The 17689-nt window shown below is 43.8% G+C and overlaps 1 protein-coding gene across 5 annotated transcripts in view; it reads right to left on the bottom strand.

Moving 5' to 3' along the window:
• FAT1 (FAT atypical cadherin 1) overlaps positions 1–16805 on the bottom strand; it is a 103145-nt gene extending 86340 nt beyond the window's left edge. For all 5 annotated transcript variants that reach the window (XR_010439837.1, XM_064710488.1, XM_064710491.1 and 2 more), the window contains exons 1-2: positions 16719–16805; positions 5500–8788 (exon numbers count right to left, since the gene is read on the bottom strand). Coding sequence is in view for 4 of the 5 variants with exons in the window: in XM_064710488.1 (XP_064566558.1) it covers positions 5500–8767 (3268 nt within the window). In the remaining variant the exon portion in view is untranslated. The remainder of the gene's footprint in view (positions 1–5499; positions 8789–16718) is intronic.
• Between the last annotated feature and the right edge of the window lie 884 nt (positions 16806–17689).

Raw genomic sequence — 17689 nt, 5'->3', positions numbered from 1 at the left:
TTCCTGTTCCAGAAAATGGTGCTGGTTTAACAGCTATCCACTGGATGCTCATGTGTTCTGCTCCACTGATGATCATGGCATTTAAACTCTGCTAATGCCAGTCTTTGAAAAGCTCAAAAGCCACGGACCACCGAAGAAATGGAGCCTGAAGCTATCCCTTATGTACAAATGTTAATGATATCCTGTATTTAAGTTAATGGATTTACATGAACTCTACAAAGCAACGTTGACATACTTATTACATGTTAGCCATGCTCTGTTCCTTTTCTGACTATAATTCTGTACTTTGCTTCACACAGTTAAAATCCTATTCACTCTTCTTAATGAATGCCTTCCCAGCTGGAAATAGTTTTAGTAATATTAAAAATAGCATCCTATGGCCATTAAGCTTTATTGACACTATTTTATGCATACAGAGATAGTGCAATAAAAATAATTTTCCTCCATATGCCCCTGCTAATTTTTTTTTACTTGTTCCTTTAATATTCTTTACCAAAACGATTCATTTTTCCTTATCACAGTAGCAAGGTTACACTTCAAAGTTATATGGTTCCAAGGGAAGACTACACACGAAAGATAAGCATGTGAATGTTACCAACTATGTGACCTCAAAATTCCCCAAATACAAAATAACCAGAGACTGGGAAAGTATTAGAAGAAAGCATTATCTCCCTGCCCTGCCTGTGCTACTGAAGACAGTATCTCAAGCTAGACAGATCTTTGTTTTAAAAAATCACAGTCATACATCTTTTTAAGTCAGCAAATTAGTTTAATCACCTTAAACTTTGTCCATATTGTTAAAGCAGAATTACTGTTATTCTGTAACACTTATGGCCTAATAACTCAAAATCAGGTTAATGAAAGAGCAGGAAGATTCCTGGTAACAAGTAACTACATACTGTAAAAACAAGGCAACAGTACACAAGGTTATCATGTATAAGGTTCCGACTATCACTTCATCCTTCACACCATTCTGGAACTAGGGTACCTACTGTGAAATTTCCTCAATTGCAGAAGTTTAGAAATCACCTGCTGGTAGCCTTGCAAGTTGAACTACTTGCTAAGTTTCTGATAATCAGTTTATAAAATTCACTGCGTCTTGAAAGCTTACTGTACAGGGCCTACATCTAACATCCAGCCTCTGCATGTATAAGGATTGTAAATGCAACTGCTTAGTTATAACAGACACCATGGAATTCATTACTTAAACCTTCCTTCACTTCTGAACCTCCGTTTCCAGGATGGGCTTCCAACTTCCCTAAGCATTTCAATGAGACCTTTCTTAGGCAAAATAACCCATGGCATCTACACATCCAGAGTCTGCTGGCTCCCTTAGCTATCTAAATTTTGAGCACTAGAAAGAAAAGTAAAACCATAAAAATCAACCTTGAAATATGGTAAGAACAGCACTCAGTCATAAGCTAGAAGTCCTGATATCCCAAGAAAAAGAGCAATCTGCTTGGAAAAATTCTTTGGAGAAGGCCAGATAACCACTATGAGTTTTTCCCAGCCTCATTTTTACAGCTGAAAATCAGTGTGGACACTTGCTCAGCACATGCTGGTGCTCCCATGATAATGTCCCATCCAGCCCAGTGAAAGCCACTGTTCACATGCCTAAACAACTGGAAGAAGTACTATGAGCTCTTCCCAACACAGTTTTTACAAACTATAGCTTCCATCTTTCAGTTAACCTTAGAGGAGTGCCAATACTCAACCAAAAGGCTCTGTTCTTGTATTTGAAAACCAAAAAGTAAACAGGAAAACATTATTCTTTTTCCCTCCTTGCCCACTGGAATAAAAACTGGGACAAGGAAATTTCAGTATTGCCTTGGTCCCACAGAGCCTCTGCTTTAGTTCTGCTCCAGCAATTGCTTCTGTAATTCTTTAGAGTTTTTCTCAATCGAAGTAGCAGCATGGTACTGACATGATTTATCTCACTTTTACTGTTCAGTACTAATGGGATTTAGATGGTGCATGGGTTTTTCCTGTGGCACACTGAGATCTGCATCAACACAATGCCTTCTGTTATTAATACACACCGATGTGCTCAACTCCTTGTCAAGTTCTTTGAGAAAATATTTTACTGCTGCTTTAGCAGGCAATTTATATAGCCAATTGATCACCTCAATTTACAGCCTTCAGCTCCACTCACAAATAAAAAGCTATCTTAAATTCCAAGTTTTCCTGAACACGTACCTAGAAGGATAAACAAATGGCTTTGTTATATAAATTCACAGCACAAAAATCTCATTTTAACATTTTTCCTCTCATATAATATCCCAAAGTCTTCATTTACCACGCAATTTAAATTTTATTTCTGTACAATATCAGGCACAATGCACTGCTGTACTTCTGAATCATACATTGAGCGATGACCTCTGAACTCTCTCCCTTACCCCCTTGGCTTCCAGTTAACAGTTTATGAGCTGAAGAAAGCGTGAGGCTGAACCTCAAAGTAATCTCATTAGTATCATTTATTTTCTTTAGTCATACTTTATAAATCTCTATAACTTCCTGAGGAAATGGGTTTCACGACTTTATTACACTTCATGTGAAAAATACTTCCTTTTAGCTTAGGAAAGAAAGAATACTTTAAAACCTGTTAACTGTGTGTGCCCTATTTTTTACATTACAAAAAACAGACAGTGATATAGGTGCTACAGAAACTATTGCAATTTTCTAGACTTTTATCATCTTATTCTACTCCTTTTCTGACCATTATTGCCTTTTCAGGCTTAAGAATACTAAGAAAGCTAAAATACGACTGACTACCAAATTCACCCCTAACATATCTTTTTTTCTATGTCTAGTTGAAAAGCAACAGAGCAGTCAGGGAACTAAGTATTCAAAGCAGCTCCTGAGTTTGGAAATATTGGTGTTTGGTGCTCCCTGTTAAGACATTGACTGCTAATGATTTGGGCACAACTGCAGAAAACAGAACCTATGAAAACCAATGACTGAAAATAAAGGTAAGTCTTGGAAAACAGAACTCAAGACTTCATGGCAAAAATGTATTAAGGTCCCTTGTGAAAATACCAGAATTACAGGTACAAATATCAAATGCCAATACTATTTCCTACCTTTTGAACTGTAAAATTAAAACAAACTTAACATAGGAAAGACAACCTAAAAGTCAACAAAAATCAATGCATGGAACTAGCTATTCAATGCTTCTATCATCATCTAGTCTATCTGCAAATATGATTGTTGTCCTTAATTTCTTATAAGCAAGGGATAAAAGAGCCCCTCTGAACCACTGAATAGTTTCATGTTGACTTGAAATAAGTTCTTAAATCTGATTTATCTGTCTTTGAACTGACAGTGTAGTATGATGCTCTTCAAAGACAGCAGGATGAGACATGTAGCTCAGGGGTAAAGTCAAAAGAACTTTTCAGCAAGCTGAAAGAGTTAGCAAGTTGCTTAAAGAATTTCTCTTTCACAAATTCTTCAATGTACTTTGTTTGCTGATAATCAGTCTGCTCCCTGTATCAAGGCCAGTCCCTTTTGAAAAATATGACAAATATTCAGACACTGCAGTATAAAGAGTCCTTCAAGAATAATTCTGATGGCTTTTCACCAAAATAAAATGGTCAATCCAAAATTTAAGCTACATTGTTAAGTTTGTACATACTCAATGTTCTTTCCTTTAGCTCACCATTTGATGGAATAAACACATCAAGCAACCCAAAATAAACACTTTCTTCCCCACACCAGTGTCATAAATGGAATTTGTTCAATAATATCAAAAACTAGCAACCCTTTCTCCACCACCATCCCATTCCCACCAAATCCTTCTATATTCATCCCCAAAGAAGTGCAAACACTAGATACCAGATATGAATAGAGACAATGCCTCTCCCATGCCTTGAAAATACAGAGCCACTGTTCTGGACAATATTATTGAACAGAAGCTGGCTTTGCCCCAAGCTCTGCTTTGTAAACCCAGCTGATAAAAAGCAACTTAAACTCACACCAATTTGTTAGTCAAGTAAACTAGCTTTGTGCCAAAAAAGTAGAGGCAACACACGCAGACAACTAATTGTGCCATGGTAGTACCATCACAAAAACACACACACCTGTCCACATACCCATAAACAGGTTCATTCTCACTTACTGTTCCCTGTCACACATATAACACATTGCCCAACTCAGACTCATTCTATAGGACAACAAGAGACACCTCTAAAATACCATAACACACAGTTAACTTTAATACACTTATGTAAAAAGAAATGCATAATGATACACAAATTAATATTCTGCACACATACCAAATGGCCAAAAGTGAAACTACAAGGTCTTGGAAAGAAAGTATTAAATTCTCCACTTCTACAAAATCTGTTTCACTGCCTTAACTATGTGCTTTGTTAAAAGCAAAGCTAAGAGAAGCATTGATACATTTCAACCTGTAGAGCTGGTTCTTTAGCCACAAACCACATAATTTAATAACAGACTTTCTAGAGAAGAAAAATAGTGAGCAACAGTTTGTTCACCCAAACCCTACAGAGCAAAGTGACTTCATAAGTCTCTATTACCCACATTCACAAATGTGGGAAGCACAGAGAACACACCGAATGACTACTGGATGAATCAGACATAATTCCCACTTTTTATTCTCAGTTACAAGCTTTTTTTCCTTTAAGACATCGATCACATATGACATCATTTACCTATATGTAACCTGTAGACAAATTGTGCACCAGACTCCTCCTCAATTTATTTCAAGATGCTTAGATAACTGCAGAATATCGATACTCTCTCTTTATCAAAGACATAAATTTAACAGATACATAGAAATCAAATCAAAATGTTAAAAGTCAGCACTAGAATTTTACTGAAAATAAAATTATGTTTCTTCTGAACACATGAGACTGGAAAAATTCTCACACTGCTCATCAATGTATGGATTATTTATGCAATAAGTCAACAGTTCAGTCTGCTTGATTCACATGAAGTTTTTCTAAGGTTGCATCAATGCTCTCTTTGGCAGAAGCCTTCCAATGAAGATGGCACTGCTTACTGAATTCCACATGAGTACCCGTATACTCTGAAAGTAACTGCCTAAACCAGCACTATGGCAGTATCACACCCATGCATACCTCCAGTAAAAGGAGCAAAAGATAATGTTATTTAATTGAATGTAATTTAATTGGAGAGTATAACAGCCCCACTGTCCACAAGACAGAGTATGCACTCACATGAGGCAGACCTCCATTTTACACCAAGAGTATTCCTACTTTTTCTGGGTGGTATAGATTTTAAGACTTAAGCATGGCTCTGGGTAGGCTGAATGGAAGTGGGAGTATTAGAGAGAAATTACTTATTAAATGTATAAAAATAATTTCACTTAAGTAGCAGACAGAACTATACATATTGTTGGTGGCATCTTTTAGTCCAAACAAGAACACCTACATCAACTGTGACAATGCTTCTCTTTCTTCTCTCTTTCCTGGCATTTGATTTTGTTTAGTGTAGAAAAGTAACAGAAAGCCACCTTACCTTTTTCCTCATCAATTCGAAAAACTCCTAAACCCGATCCATCTCGGATGGAATATCTGATCTCCCCATCTCGTCCTGCATCTTCATCATAAGCAGAAACTGTCATTACTGAGGAGCCAACAGGAGCATCTTCCTTTATGAAGCCTTTATCTGCAAATATGGAGAACTGTGGGGGGTGCAAGTTTTCATTCACATCAACTACCTCAACCTCAACGTAACAGGTAGACGACAATGAAACGGGTTTTCCCTTGTCCTTGGCCCGCACGGTCAAGTTATAAAATTGTCTCTTTTCATAATCCAGTCTTTGTACAACACGTATTGCCCCACTTATTTTGTCAACATCAAAGGTGCCATCTCCACTGTCCAAAAGACTGTACCGTACTTGACTTGACTGGCCCAAATCAGGATCGTAGGCTTCTAGCCATGTAATAATTGTTCCCTCAGGAAGATCTTCTCGAATTTTCACATGATAATTTGAAGGAATAAATTTGGGAGGATTGTCATTTACATCTTCCACAGCCACTTTCAGAATAACTGTTGAAAATAATTGAGGTTCTTCAGTAGATTGGTCCCTAGCCTCAATTTTCAACAAATAAATGTGCTGTTCCTCCCGATCCAGGACCCCTACAACTTTCACAACTCCTGTCACAGAATTAATAGTAAACTTGTCTGTATCTGTAAGAAGAGAGTATTTCACTTCTCCATTAGCCCCTAAATCTTTATCAGTAGCTCCAACTTGAATTATTTCACTGTTGGGCTCTTTGTTTTCACTTACTTCAACAAAATAGCTGTCTTGGAGGAACTCCGGTGGGTTGTCATTAGCATCCAAAATTTTTATATCTAAAAGGGTCCAGGCAGACTTCTGTGGTATTCCAAGATCATAGACAGTAATATTGAGAGTATATTTATCTTTTAGTTCTCGGTCAAGGGGAGATAGAATTTTCAGCACTCCTCTTTCCATATCAACAATGAAACTACTGTCCTCATTACCTCCAGAAATAACATACACTAGCTTTCCATTGAAGCCGGTATCAAGATCAGCAGCATTCACAGATATTATGCTAGAGCCCACAGGTTGGTCTTCTTTTATCTCAATGCTACTGGGAAGAGTACTTCTAAACTGAGGTGCATGCAGATTCACAGAGTGAGTATCAAAGAAAGCATCCTCAACTTCTCCACGATTGTGCAACTTATTTGCTTGTAAGAGTTTCTCTGCAAGCATTTTGGCAACACCAGTTTCTTCACACTGCAAGTTCACTGGTTTGCGACTATTAGCTACAGTTATGTTGATATACAATGGCTGTGCAAAGTTCTCTCCATCTGTAGCTGTAATTTTCAAACTGTAAAAAGACATTTTAGCACCTAGGCCATCTATTAGTGATTGTTTGAGAGAAAGTACTCCAGAATTTGGGTTTAGGCTAAATAAATCCAGTTCATTTCCAGATTCAATTTGGTATCTCACCAACTGGAGCTCATCAGCATCGATAGCAGATACGGTTGTTATTTGCTCTCCAACACCAAGGTCCCTGGGGATTATTCCCTCACAATTTATTTTCTCAAACAGAGGTATATTGTCATTCAAGTTATTTAAAATAATAGTAACAGGAACTTCAACTTCTCGGCGATACGGTATACCCCAATCAGAGGCTCGAATCCTTAAATTGTAAACCCTTGGCATCAATTCATAATCCAATTCTTCTGAGGTACTAATAATCCCACTGAAATGGTTAATCACAAATGGCAAAGGATTTAGGTTGGCAATGCTATAGGTCACATAACCATTTTCCCCTTCATCAGGGTCTTTTGCACTCACTCTCATGACACTTGTACCTATTGGCACATTTTCATCGAAGGAGGCCTTATAGGATGTCTGAGTAAACTCAGGAGGATTGCTATTCATGCCTAGTACCTTAATTAATACTTTTGCAGAAGCTCTTCTGTCACTTGTCACAACTTCAAGTTCAAAATGGGATGCATATTGTGCTTTTATGGGTTCTAATGTGGTAATAAGACCAGTGTGAGCGTTTAAATTGAATTTTACTTTTCCTGGTGTGTTTTTAAATACATATTTTAAATGTGGGTAACTAGGCACAGCTTTCACCATTATCACAGGTGTGTTTGGTGGAGCAAATTCACTTATTTCAGCTCTATATATCTCTTTTTCAAATCTGACAGGACCAGATTTAAATTGTGGTGATGTCACATGAACAACTTTTACAGAAGAAAATTGTGGGGGATTCCCTTTGTCTTTAGCTTGAAGGGTAAGGTTGTATCCAAAAGGGTGACTCTCCCAGTCAATGGGACCAATGGCTTTTATTCTGTATTCTTTGCCACCTGGAACAGACCTCACTGTTTTGAACTGTTGAAGCGCATCTCCTGCAACAATATTTAATGATGCTATTTCCCCGTTCGAACCCTGGTCATTGTCCTCTACGGTTACAATTGCATACGTGGGATCTGGGTCTGACTCTGATGGAGTCAATGGAACAGCTGTAATGACAGGGGCATGTTCATTTGCTTGCTCCACGTGAACCGTTAGTTTTGCCATACTGCTTATGCCGCTGCTACCATACAGCTTCAGCCCACGGTCCACTGCAAGAATTTCCATCTCATAACGCTTTGTGTCTGAGTAGTCAAGTCTACCAGTCAGAACTACCACTCCACTAGTTGGATGTATGGCAAACACATCCGTTCTTTCTTTAAAGCTGTAGTAGAACTCTCCATTTGTTCCTATATCTGCATCTGTCGCGCTGACTCTTGCGATGCTGGTCCTTATTGCTGTGTTCTCAGGCAAAGAAACGCTGTACGATGTTGGAGAAAACAAAGGCCGCAAGTCATTTGTATCCAGTACCTGTATCCTGACCTTCGTGCGCGTTTCAGCATTTGTATTTTTTTCAACTGCTTTAACAGTCAGCATATAATGGTCCTTCACCTCTCTGTTAAGGATAGCTGTGTTGCCTCCCTTGGTCCGTATTCTCAAAAAGCAAAAGTTTCCAAGAACATACTCTTCAGCTTTGAACAAGTTCTCACTGTCACCAGAAATAATTTTGTATCTTATGTCCCACAGTGGATTTGTAATGTAAATGCCCATTTTCACTGGATGCCCAACGTAAGTCTTGGCTGCAGAATTCTCATACACAGTGGCATTATACTGTATTTCTGTAAATTGCATTGATGGAGCATGATGTGGCCTTTGATTTCCTTCACAGTTTCCAAAATGCTGCACCAGCAGCATCAGCAGCAGCAGCATAGTCAAGTATCTTCCCATGGCAGCAATTACAAAGAAACCCTGAAACGAGAAACAGATGTAGTAAGGCTTAGGATTGTTCAAAAGTTTATCAAATAAACAATGATGCTTAGTTCAGAATTCATGCTTGAAAGAAAACTGTAGGTTACACATTTAGACTATATAATTTTCTTAAAGAAAGTGTCAAAATTATTTGCAATAATAGAAACACAGATAAATTAAAAACTCCTACAAAATGCCAAGAATCCATTACATCAAATTCTAGGAATTACTAACACAACACGAGAGGAACACAGAGCTAAGTTCAAATGAACATTCCCATGAAGCAACATGCTAGAAGAAATATATCAATGCTGTCTGCTATGAGCAAACAAAGTAGGTCAGAACTAATCTGGAGTAGTGAACATTCACTCCAGTTCTCTACTTCATATATGACAATTATGTCCAGTAGAAAATTCTCCTCCCTCATTTAATTTAGATTGTAAAATGACTGATATGCAACTATGTGGAAGTAAACTACAAGAGTTGGCTGGGTATCACCATCAATTCTTTACAAGAATTATAAATATTATTAACAGAACAGAGAATAATTCTGTATTGTATTCCCTGCAGCTCTGACTGCCCTTGCAAGAGTAGTGCTTATCATTAAAAAACAAAAAAAAGTCAAGCACCACTAAGGTGTAAAGCCCATAAAGAATAAGACATATTCCTTTATTCCCCTCTCAGAACAGATCTGAAACAAATAAGTATCAAGAGCTATAAGAATAAGAATCTATCAAAATTACTGGAGGAACATTTCACTTGGGCTTCTCCAACACACTCTAGAAACGACAGAGAAAGAGCCTGGAACAGCAAGACAGTCGTAAAGGCACACCTTCACTGGATTTGCCTTTTGAAGTCAGTATAATATTTCAGCTAGCTAAATCTAGACAAGATTGCAGCAGGAAGAAGGGCAGAAACCTCGGGAACAAGACATCTGGGACCACCTTCTTCATCTGGGTTTACAGCAACTGTCTTCATTCCTTCAAGTCTCACAGTACAGCAAATTAAAGCCTCAGAAGGCTCCCTTGACAAGCCTAAGCTTTCAACAAGAACCTGGGGGCAAAATTTCTTCCCAGCAAGTAGAAAGCAATCTAACATTTTCTTAATTACTTTGATTAAGTAGTACACATTCATTTATTTCTCCTTTCACTATTTATGCTTTATTTTTTCCCTTACCTCTCATTCTGAGTTTTCTTCCCTGGCCAATCTGCTATACAAATCAAACTAATTACTCACTATGTCATTTTTTTTATTGTTCCTGACCTTTTTCTCCCCACATTTAAGCCCCGGTTTGCCCTCATCCTATTCTTTGGATGTCAATCTCTAAGCGCCTATGTTCATGCTAGCTCTGTTCACCTCTTCTAAAATAATATCACATGTTGTCTCCTTTCTCCACTCATATTTTGTCTTACAGTAATTTTTCTCTTCCCTATTTCCAACCTGCTCAGGTAGATATGTAAAAGATCACACTGGCTGACATTCCATGGACTGGCTCTGCCCATTAGCAAACATCAGAGCAAATTAATCTGCTTGTGTCAACAGTTCACTTCAAAACCTCAGAAGGAATTCAGTCACAGATATTCCTAAGTCAATGATTTTGACAGGAATTTAAGACTCAGATTCACACAAACCATACAAAGTATTGTAGAGGAGTACTGAAAAGGAATATCCTTTTGGAAGGAGAAAAAAAAAAGTGTGTCTGTCTTCCAAATCTAGGCATTAAGTTGCACAATTAAAACTATAAACATAGCAAACAAAAAGTGAATAAGCAAACAATAAAAAGCATTAAAGCTCTTTGAAGTTAGTCACTAGCTGGAACCAATACTTACAAGTTCTTAACACTGAATGAAGAAAAGGTTGGGAGGGCAAACGAGTGAGGTTGGAACAGTCACCATTTCAATGGCTAAATGTATTGGCTAAACAGTCACCATTTCAATGACTAAAAGTATTATTCCTGTCCTGTCTGCTTTCCTTCCCAGGCTATGATATGTCCTAGGAATACAGAGGCACTTGGGTCTCCAGGGCTTTATGTCCCAGTATACTGCCAAGTTAACAAATATTTGCTTAAAGCCAAAAAAAAAAAAACCCCAAACAAACAAAAACTCTTACACACAACCAAATCTTTGCAACAAATAACTGATATCACCAACTCCAAAACTCTGAAAATTTTAAAAAGCCACCAGACTGGCCTAAAAGGCAATGTTAAGAAGATTGCTTAAAACATCATTTTTAAGCAATCAACAAACCCAGCTTTTCCTTCATCTTGCTGGAATTTGGTAGCCATCTATTACTAATGATCTATTACTCAGTGATCAAATTTTATGTTGATCTGATCAGATGCTTCCCTGTTTTCTCCCTCAGTTACACTAGGATTTTTTATTGCTATTATTTTTAATTTATACTGAAGTCCAAAACCCAGCTTTACTTCTGATGCTGCAGCATCTAACTCGCGGCCTATGCTTATGTTTGGCAACAGGCTTTTTGAAGTGGTGGATTTGTAATGTAAAACATTGTATCTGTTTGTATCTCTTATCCTTTGCTGCTCACATCTCAGGCACATTAGACAGGACAGGTACACCACTAAGATGCATTAAGATATCCAAACTTCTCATTAATATTCAAAGTTGAACACCTGTACGTTTTACTATAACTGCAATATTTTTCTGTGCCATAATACCTTGAGCACTTTTTGCTGCTCTTTTGTAGCACCTTCAAATCTGCTCAGAACCAGCAACAGGCTGCCCATTACAAACAATAACACAACCACAGTAAGAGAATCCCCTCCCCAGCACTAACCCCTATGACTTGCTGAGTTACAAACAAGAATGTAAAAGTCTCTCTCAAGTGAACACTTAACCACATCACATAAAAAGTTAGCAATTTCTTTTACACAAAACTATTTCCATCTTGTCACAATTTACACAGTTACTAGAAACTAAAAAACATTGACTAGGATTATCCAAAAATCAACATAGCATATTCTTGGAAAATATCTAAAGTATTAAGCAGCTCCAGTAATAAAAACTATTAACTACTAAGAGAAAGTATGAAAGCATTAAGATAAAGTGATAATGTGTTAGATATAAACTCAGATGGCTCATTACAGCGTGCCAAAATGACTGAATTTCAGAAACATTTTAGCCAAAGGCTACACTTTGAACTCCTAAATTTTTATTATCTTTGGAATACAACCAGTTCAGGATTTTCTGTATCCATGTTCAATACACAAGGCAACAGTTTGCTTAGCAAAACATCACAGCCCTAACCTCCTAAGTGCACACCATATTATTCTGAAAAGCTACTTTCAAACAAACTGTGATTTCCTATCTAGAAATTATTATTCAGATAATTTTTATTTCTATGCATATCCAGGTCATTTTTATTTATATGCAAATTCAGCACTGGGATATGTAAGACAGTTTTACTAATTAGTTAGAACATCATCAAAACTATTAACGTATTAAAACATTAACATAATTTGTACATGGAAAAAAGTATTAATGCAACTTAGAAATATGAACTATCTTTGCATTAAAGGCCTAAACATAATTTTGGAGCAAGCAGAGCTCAAAGTGATAAGTTACAAATTAAGATGACTGGATAAGATAGCACTCACAAGAAAGACTGTTTCTCCTAGCACAAAGTTTACAGTACTTAGATTTCAAAGTTTATAGTTTGAGATTTTAAAGTTTAAAGCATAAAATACAAAACTTAGTAAGGAAAAATTTCAATGCCAAGCAAGCAAAAAAAAGACCAAATCAAGCTTATCTTGCTTACCATAGATACATTGAACCAACTTACCACACACAGATACATAAGTTATCCATAGGCAGCATACACTGAGATATTGACTCCCCCACCAATGGAAGTCACAGGTAGAAAAACTACCTAAATCAGGCAATATACCCAAGTTAGTCTTAGTCTCATTGCTCTTCTTTTTCTACATGCAAGCTCTATCAATTAAGTCCAGAATAACCTATCTGCCAAGCAAAACATTAACCATATTTATTTACCACAAAGGTCAGTTTTGATCAGCACACCCAACTGATGCTGTCTGACAGAAACGCACTGTGAAATTAAACTGTCATGACAGGATTTCTAGTGTAGCAGTCCATGAGAGATCGTGAGACTTTGCAAGCTGCACTAATTGTCGTTACACCTACCCTTTCAATTGTTTAAAAGGAATTATTCACGTAGTCTGATGGGAAAAAAGAAACACCAGGTTTAGCTGTTTCAACATGCATAACTTTCCAATCAAACAAATTAACAGTGTCTTTTGCTTTTCAGAGGGGGAAGGTGTCTGTTTTGGTATTCAGAAAACACATGATGAGAGTGTATGGTAGTGTTACTTTAGTAAAGCTGGTGAGTTATTCAAAAAATGTACATTGTCGCAGAGATTAACATAACAGTTTCAACTTGTGACTAAAGTCCAGTAAGTTTTATGTTTGTATTCCCCACATCATGAGTTAATCTCATGAGATACTTCGATTCATGCTTTCAAGTATTAACTGCTAAAAGGAAAATGCAGCAGCTATACTCCAGCAGCAGGCGAAGATTCTGAAACCAGAATGAAACAAAGATTCACATGAAGAATTTCAACTGTTTATCTGTAGGCAGTTACTTACTGGTGTATCTAATATGAACTCATCAACTGTTCAAGGAAAAGCAAACCTCCAATCTCTGTGAAAAACAGCATGCCTAATTTAAAAAAATCAGATCATAGTTCTTCTGGGATGACTACTAAGGCACACCTTTCATTCTCCTAAATGAGATTTTAGGATTTCACAGTGAATAAAACAAAAAGTTTTAAAATTATTTACAGCGTGCAAGTAAGATATTTACTCACTGAATACTGTGGAATTACTTCCACACAGTTAGAAAAGTAAATAGGAAATATACATCTATTATACAACGTTCTTTTCTTTTACATAGAGACAGCAGAGGTGGTAAAAGAATACAGGTAGTATTTCCTATGCCACTCCCTAGGAACAACTTGTATGCAAGTATTTAAACCGCAGGAAAACCTGCTGCTAGAAGGCAGCAATTCTTTAACTTACTAATGCTTTTCCGAAAAAAAGTTTTCAACAGGGGGATACTAACAGCGCTAAAACACGGCGTCACTTACTGACGAGAGAGATTAAAAAGTGCCTCTTTCAAACATAACTTTGTTCTGCTCCAACTGCCCTAACGAAGAATAAAAGCAGCAGCAGGAGCCGACTGATGACTGCGGCCGGGCTCTTCCGGGGAGCCGCTGCCAAACGCCGGGTCCTGGCGGGCACTGCCCTTTACCTTTCGGAGCAACTCGGCGAGGAACGCAACGAGGGACGCGGTGTGGAAGTGCGAACAAAGGAAGAAATCATCCTAAGGTACTTCTCACCCGCCGCGAACCGCCCCTGCCGGCTCACCCGGGAATGAAGTTTGCAATGGCCCATCAGACGCACTCAGACACCTTGCCTCAGGGAACAGCACCACCGCCAGCTCTTCCTCTGCCCAGCTCAGGCGGACCCTGCCCGCTAGAGTCCTGCTGGCTCTCCGGGGAGTGGGGCCCCCGCTGCAGCCCGGCCGGCCGCCGCCAGCCGCGGGGGAACGGGGCGCCGGGCCCGCGATGCGATGCGCGGCGGGGCAGGGCGGGCAGCGGGGCATGAGCCGGGCAGCGGGCAGGGTGGGCAGCGGGGCAGGAGCCGGGCAGCGGGCAGGGTGGGCAGCGGGCAGGGTGGGCAGCGGGGCAGGAGCCGGGCAGCGAGCAGGGTGGGCAGGGGGCAGGGCGGGCAGCGGGGCAGGAGCCGGGCAGCGGGCAGGGTGGGCAGCGGGGCAGGAGCCGGGCAGCGGGGCAGGAGCCGGGCAGCGGGGCAGGAGCCGGCAGGGCAGGGCGGGCAGCGGGCAGGAGCCGGCAGGGGGGCAGGGTGGGCAGGGGGCAGGTGGCAGGGGCAGGGTGGGCAGCAGGGCAGGAGCCGGGCAGCGGGCAGGGTGGGCAGCAGGGCAGGGGCCGGCGCCGCTCGCAGCCCGTCCCAGTGGGGCCCAGCACGAGGCGGCCGCTCGCCCCCGTCCCGGCCTCGCCTCGGAGCTCAACTTTCTCCGGGGTCCGCGCCGCCCAGAGCCCTCCCCCACGGCCAGAACTTCTCCCAACTTTCCGGCCGGCCCAGCGCTCACCTCTGTGCGGCTCGCTGCCTGCGGGAGAGGGCGCGGGCCGGGGCCAGCCCCGCACGGTGCCCGCCGCGCCGCTGCCCCTTTCTTCCCCGGCCACCAGCGCGCCTCGCCGGTGCCTCCCCACCCCCCGCGGGCCGCGGCGCCCCCCGCCGCCGGATTCCTCCGCGGCGCTGGACGGCCGCCCCTCCGGAACTTGTTTCTGCAGCGCTCGGCTGGAGCGGCGGCAGCCCTCGCACCCTGCCCGGCCCCGCCGTGGAAGGACCAGCCGCGGAACAGAGCAGCGGGGGAAGGGCGAACCACAACCACGAGCTGCTCCTCCCGGTGGCCCGAGGTCGGGGAACGCCTCACCTCCGCCGCATTCGCTCCTGCACGACGGGAGCGGCAGAGAATCGAATGCCGGTCCAGGGACGGGGGCGACTTCGCGTACTTTCTGAGTAGAAAGGCTACTCAGAAACTTTGGAAAGCTGCTGCCGGGGGTGTCTTACGGGGATGGCAAGGGAGACCATCAGAGCCCGCGGGAACACGCGGTCCTCTGCTGTCCCAGGAGTAGCGGGTGGCCCGGACAAGTCCCCCGGTGCCCGCCCGCACCGCTGGTACCCAGGAGCGCCCAGCGGCGACCGCAGCGCCTCGGCGACTGCTGCCCTTCCCACAGGCGGCCGGGCTCACGCTGGGCTGGGCTGGGCTGGGCTGGGCGAGCCGCCGCTGAACGGCCGGGCGGAGCAGGGAGGTCTCAGCAGGGGCCAAAAGCCATTGGCGTCTCTCGCGGTTCCCCGGCACCGCTGTAAGGAACGGCGCCCTGCTCCGGCGTCGGGAAAAGCGGCGGCAGTGAGAGGGCTACCAGCGGAGCCGGTATGCAGCGGGGGGAGCGCTGGGGCGACTACCCTGCGGCCCGCGGAGACGGTAAGGGAAAAGCGCCCTGCCGGATTCATGCTGAAGGGTTATCTGGCAGGCTGTCAGCCCCCCATTAAAGATTAATACTCCGAAAAAGTCCTTGAAGGATTCCCCGCTCATTAATAAGTGATCACACTTAATAACTATCAAATGTTAGTCTGGGGAATCCTGTCCCAGTGGACTCACGACGAAGCCGGGTTGCAGGTAGGAGCCGCCAGCGGGGGCGCATTTACCACGCATTAGCCCCGCCAAGTCTTTTATTAGCCACATAAATAAATACAGCCAGCGGCGGAGGGAGCCCCTCTCCAAGCACAGCCTCACGCGCCCAGGGCTGCAGGTCAGGAGAAGCCAACGCGGTCAGAAAGCGCTGGCTCTCAGGGTCACAGCCCGCAGCCGGGCGGCTCCGCCCCGCAGCCCCGCGCCCCCTGCCCGGGCCGGCCCCGCAGCCCCCGGCCCCGGCTGCCCCCGGCGGCGGCGGCGGTGCAGTTCCGCGGCGGCCGGCAGGGGGCGCCGCGCCACAGCGCACGGGCGGCGGGCACGGCTGCGGCCCCGGCTCCGCCGGAGGGAGCACAGCCGAGCCCGGAGCGGAGAGCCCGGCTCCGGCTGCGGGTCCGCGTCGGGAAACTTGAGCCTCGCTCAAGTGAAGGGGGAGGTAAAGCTTGGGTACCTCCGCTCCAAGGAACACGTAGCTTTGCACAGAGTCGATGTGCGGGTATATATACACGTACTGATATATACATAAACATACCGACTCTACACAGTTAAAAACCACGGGTTGAATCGCAGACCCTACTGTTTTCAATAACGCAGCAAATTAGAGCACTAGAACTCTCAAGGGAATCATCCCTCTCAGCACCCTGCTGATAATAAACTCATTAAACAAAGAACTCACCAGACCAGCTGGACTCGGCACTCTTCTCACAAAGTCCGCTCCAGCTCAGTTCATGTCCGCACGCTTCCTCCTCCCGCTTTCTTTTTTGTCCTCTGGAGAAAGCACGAGCAATGCTCCGGTGCCCACACGCCTCTAGAGCGTGAACCCCGCGGTGGCCCTGGCGCTCAGCGCGGCCCCGGCGCGCAGCCAGCGCGGCGCCCGGCCCCGCCGCCACAGCGCGGCATGTCGGCTCCGACCCATCCGCTGCTTGAAACTTGAACGAGGGAGGAAGGAAAAATACACGGGGAGTGGGAGGAGAAGAAGAAAAAAAAGAAAAAATATAAAAAGAAAAAGAAGAAGAATAAAGGCGAGAGGGGGGGAGAGATCCAACTTTCTTAAGACATGTCCAGGCAAAGAACGGGCAGAGTTGAGGAGTTACAGCAGCGGAGAGAGTGAGAGTGGAGACGCTGTGCCGGATCGCCGACTCCTTCCCTCCCTCTCTCCTTCCCCCGCCTCCCTCCCTCCCTCCTTCCCTCCCTCTCTCTCCGTCTTCTTTCGCACTCTGTCCGTCCCCCTCGGACCGAGCTCACGGCAGCACCACCCCCTCCCTGCCCTCGCCGCTGCAGTCGGGGCGAGAGGGAGCAGCGCGCAGCTCTGCGCGGCTCCGCGCGGGCTCTGCCTCGGCCGCCCTGCCTCCTTCTCTCCCTCCTTCTCTCCTTCCCTCCTTCCTTCCCTGCCCGCCTCCCTCCCGCAGGTGAGGCGCCGCGCTGTGCCCGGCACGGCCCCGCCGCCCCAGCTCTCCGCGGCCGCCGCCGCTCGGGGGCCCCGCTGGCTCCGCCGCCGCAGCGCCGCTCGGCTCGGCGGGACCGCGCTGCCCCCGCCGCTCGCTGCGGGCGCCCGAGCTGCGCCCGGCGGCTCCTTCTCGGCGGGGCACAGCCGCCAGCTCACCCGGGAGGCTCCGAGCACGGGAATTTCCCACTTTCTCCCAGCCA

Source organism: Zonotrichia leucophrys, chromosome 4 (assembly GCF_028769735.1).
Source record: "Zonotrichia leucophrys gambelii isolate GWCS_2022_RI chromosome 4, RI_Zleu_2.0, whole genome shotgun sequence".
NCBI lineage: Eukaryota > Metazoa > Chordata > Aves > Passeriformes > Passerellidae > Zonotrichia > Zonotrichia leucophrys.
The sequence above is the reverse complement of the archived record's forward strand: the minus strand, read 5'-3'. Positions and strand labels throughout refer to the sequence as shown.